The 4,798-nt window shown below is 34.7% G+C and overlaps 1 protein-coding gene across 1 annotated transcript; it reads right to left on the bottom strand.

Annotated features, from left to right (window-relative positions):
- Window positions 1-260: 260 nt before the first annotated feature.
- On the bottom strand, window positions 261-2,038 carry LOC107874186 (ubiquinol-cytochrome c reductase complex 6.7 kDa protein). The gene is given in 2 exon segments (XM_016721040.1): window positions 261-471; window positions 2,007-2,038. Coding segments are annotated over 2 exon segments (243 nt in total).
- Window positions 2,039-4,798: the final 2,760 nt, after the last annotated feature.

Below are 4,798 nucleotides of genomic sequence, written 5' to 3' on the forward strand. Positions count from 1 at the left end.
AATTTGATGTTTAATTTGTGAGCAAAAATAAAACATGATTAATTAAATTTTTCTACAATTTATAATTTTTTTTATTTAATTAAATTTATTTTAATATTTAATTTCTTCTGTAGCATTTTAAAAATGACTTGGAATTTACTATAATACTTGAAATGACATGGCAGGCGTGGAAGCTGACATGGGGCGAGTGTATTACACTCACCAAAAAAGTGTTTAAAATGTTGAGTTTTATTGAGTTGGGGGGTTCAGATGACAAAGGGCTAAGTAGAAGTATCCACTTTACAAATCCGCCCAAGTATAAGGGTCCATTGAGCTATTTTGCCTTTCTCAATAAATGTCTTCTTTAACTAGTCCCATGGCTGAACAATTCAGAGGGCGATGGTAGTGGCGACAACACCCCATGTAGCGGCGACTTGAATATTAATGAATTGTGATAGCAATTTTGGGCGAAGGAATTTAAAGAAATTGGTTCTGGCACATTTCGTTTACTGAATTGTAGTGTTTGTATTGTTATTGCAGAAAAAAGGGAGAGAAAATTGGGGTGGTGAAGAAGATGATGATGAGGTGAGAAATGATGACTGGTAAGTAGGTTATGGAGAGGGGAGGTTTGTAGGAGCTGTGATTTTTTATTCTTTTAAAAAAATATTGTTAACTTTTTTAAAATTTTAATATTATTTTAATATTAATATGGTGTTTCACTTGCTCTAAACGTGTGTAGTCACACAACATGTCCAATTCAGTTATTTTAATGTCACGTAAGCTCATTCAATGGTCAAAGAGGTTTGAAATCTTGTGTTTTGGTAGGTTAAGGGGTTCAGATGACAAAGACTAAGTAAAGGTATCCACTTTACAAATTCGGACAAGTACAGGGGTCCAATAGATCATTTTGCCTAAAAGAAAAGCTCTTCCTTATAAACACTTTTTAAGTACTTTTGTGAAAAATGCAAATTGTTTGAACAAACTTGGCCAAATATTAACTTTTCAAAAAAAAAAGTTAAGGTAGGGGAAGAGAAATGATAGAGGCGTTACAAGGTGGAACATTGAACTCTTGTTAAGAATATTTAAATTTATTGGTCTAACATAAATTATTTTTTATGAAAAGTAAGCATTTTTGAAAAAAGTACTTGATTTTAAAAGTTTGCCAAGCATACTATAAATCTTATTTGTATCTGCGATATTCCTTTTGTCGGATGTCATGGAGAAGTCCTGGAGTCCCATACAGAGGCGGAGCCAAGATTTCAACTGAGGGGGTTCAATATTCAAAGAAAACTTAGCTGAGGGGGTTCAACACCTACTATAACCACATAAAAAATAATTTTAATCATGTATAAATAATATATTTTTTCGTCAAAGGGGGTTCGGCTGAACCCCCTAAAGGAGGCTAGCTCCGCGTCTGGTCCCATATCTTAGTGTGATTGATGCATATTGTTGTTATTTATAAGATCTAACATAAAATTTTTACTTAATTTATTAGCAAGATATAACTCTACTCCTACGTAGAGACACTAAAATAGAATTACACACATGTGATATTTAAAAGGGACTAAATGATATATGTTTATTTTATTCTAACAATTTCAATCTAGGTCTTGTTGGTTATGTTGATGTATAATATTTATCTGATACATGCAAAGCTCAATCTCAAACAGGCTATTTGTTCATATATGGGTGTACTGTCATAGTTTGGTGATCTACAAATCAGTCTATCTTGACTATATCATCGAAATATGTTGAGATAATAGTTATTTATGAAGCAAGCTGAGAATACGTGTAGTCGAGGTTAATGATACATCTCATTCGAGAAAAATATAGTTTGATATGTGACAAAATACCCACAATCGTGTATGAAGATAATACGACATAAATAATCTAAATAGAGGATAGATTCAGGTAAACAAAGCACATTTCATAAAGCTTTCAATACTCCAAAAATTCCTAAGATCATATCTCAAACTTAACACAGGAAATCAGTTGGAAATCGATAGATTTTCCTCATAACAACTTACTGTACAAGCCGTCCAGTGAGGCCACGAGTCATGGACTGACTCGTGGTAAGCAGACAAGCACCAGTCCAGTCCTAGTGCACACGACCACGAGTCGTGGTTTCCCAATACGAGTTCTAATGTAACCTACTCTTAGCAACAAATTAAAAAGTCCTAAAACATGGAAATTTCACCTAGTGGCCATAATTTGTAGGTCCTGAATATGAGTCATTAACTAACTCGAACTGATAAGAAATTAGAGGGATAATATTTTTTCTCTCAGAGGCTACGAGTCCCCACGACTCGTTGGTTGACTTCATGAATCATGAGATAAAAATCGTGTCCCAAGCCATCTAATCGATCCAAGAATCACGAGTTAGAGAATAACTTGTAAGTTTAAGGTATGACTCGTACCCAGATTAGTGATGACTGAGCCAGAAATTTCAATTATGATATAAAAAGGATATTTTTGTATTTTTTAAAATCCTAATCCTAAACCGTATCGTTTGGGTTATCATGAGTGTAATTATAGGGGATTTAGCCAATTTATTTTCCTCATGCTATTCCTAAACATTTAGAACATATTAGAAAGAGTGACTAAACTCTCTCAAAAGTAACCTATGGTTCTTTTCAAAAAGCTTCAAGATTCAAGCCTTATAGCAAAAATTCTCCAACTCAAGTATGTGGGATTTCAACAATGGTACCCTTTTATCTTTGTGTCCCAGAATAACTTTATAAATTTCAATTTTCTCTATGTATTATGATTTAGGTTCATACTTAGTTTATGATTTTCCATAAACTTCAGTATTTTTATGATTTCTATATTATTATGACATGTTTTTCATGATTTTACATGAGTTAAGTCATTGACAAATCCTTAAACTTGTTGGAATATTTTACTTGGACCCCTTAACTAAGTCTTGTACCTATTGAACCCTTCAACCACTCCAAATTTATTTTATTTAAGCGCTTTTGACTGACATGACATAGTGGATGTAATTCACGTAAAAGGAGCGCGTAAAAAATCACTTTTTGGTTGATTTTTTCTTTTTTTTAGTCTTCTTCTCTATTACATTTTCCATTTTAGATTAGTCACCATCGCCTTCCTCCTTTTTCACCGAAAAAATGGAGATTATCATTACAACTTTCAAAATCTTATACGTTTTTCTCTATATCTCCCTCTCACTCTTTCTATTCCTACTCTGATTTTCAAACAACTGATTTGAGATTTTTTTTACTTACCAAATAAATCTGAAAAAAATATTGCAATAAAATAAAATAAAATGTAAAGTGTGGATGGAAAGAAAATGTAAAAGAGAAGAAAGATAATGAATTCACACTTAGTTCTGTCAAGAATTTTATTTTTTTCTAATCAAATTCATTCTCTTGATTATTAAATGAAATCCAATGTTTTTTATTTGGTTAACTGGGTGCATTCAATATTAATATGTAAAATAGAGAGTATTACACAGCCATAGGGTTCAGCCTAGATTAATTACAAAAGAGTAGCAGTTTTGCTCTGTTAAAGATTGAGCATTTGAATTAATGGATCTTTAAAAAAAGTTTCTCTCATGTATGCTCCAAGTCTTGTTGAGCATACATAGGTGGAACTAGTAAAGGATGAGGTTCTTCAAACGGATTTGAGGATGCCCCATGTTTGGCCAACTTGTCAGCAACACGATTCTATTTCCTAAAGCAATGGTGGACTGCTGGATAGCCTGCTTCCCTCAATTTTGACCTGCAAAGATTAATAATGCCATCATAATATTTGTTTCCATCCCTGAGCATGTGCAAGATTTCAAGTGAGTCAATATTGATTTCAATGGGAATCGGGTTGCGTTGGATGGCAAGAGTTATACCTACCTTGAGAGCTAGTAGCTCCATTTGGTTGTTAGTAGCAAAGAGGAAACTTTGGGTGAAACCCAAAGTCCATTCACCATTTTGGTTACGGATAACTCCTCCAATTCTCCCCTTTTTAGGGTTGCCCAAACAAGAGCTATCAATGTTAAGTTTATAGTGATCAGTCAAAGGAGGGTTCCATTTGATATAAATGGTGGACTTCAGGGCTCTGTTATGGGCTTTATTCATGAGGAACTTGTACTCTACCACTTCATTGTAGGCCTGGGCAAAAGAAGGCTTGACGTAACCTTGCTGAAAGAGATTATGGTTCCTAGATTTCCATATAACCCAGAGACATTGAGAGATGATTTCATGCCAAAGGAGGATATTGTCAAAAGCCTTATTCTTAGTGGTCTTCCAAGAATTGGACTAGTGCTCAGAGAAAGAATTCAAGATAGTGTATGTAGGAGGGGATCCTGCCTTGCTAAAGATGTCATCCCAAAGCCTAGAAGAAGAGGGACAATTGAAGAAGAGGTTGTTGGTATCTTCAATTGTGTGAGTACAGATTTTGGAATGAGGGTTTATGTTTAAACCCCTCTTAGCCAGGTTAATTCCAGTAGGGAGTTTATTATGGTGCATGAGCCACATGAACAATTTGATCCTAAGAGGGATGGGTAGCTGCCAGATCCATTGAAAGGTCTTGTTCTTCCTCTCAGAGGTTCATTTATTAACCTTGACTATGTGGAGATAGGCACTTTTGAAAGGTTCCTTTACCATTCATAACCCAGACAGGAGAGTCTTTGGCTACTTTGGTGTTGGGAAAGAAGGAATTTCTAATATAATGGATGAGATCGGGAGGAATAGCCATGGAGATATTGTTGAAATTCCAAGATCCCTGTTGCCAGATCTGGCAGAGTTTGGTTTTCTCATCCGAGTTGGCTAGAGGGCAATGGATGAGATTCCTAAGAAGTGGGGAG

This window comes from Capsicum annuum, chromosome 6 (genome assembly GCF_002878395.1).
Source record: "Capsicum annuum cultivar UCD-10X-F1 chromosome 6, UCD10Xv1.1, whole genome shotgun sequence".
NCBI lineage: Eukaryota > Viridiplantae > Streptophyta > Magnoliopsida > Solanales > Solanaceae > Capsicum > Capsicum annuum.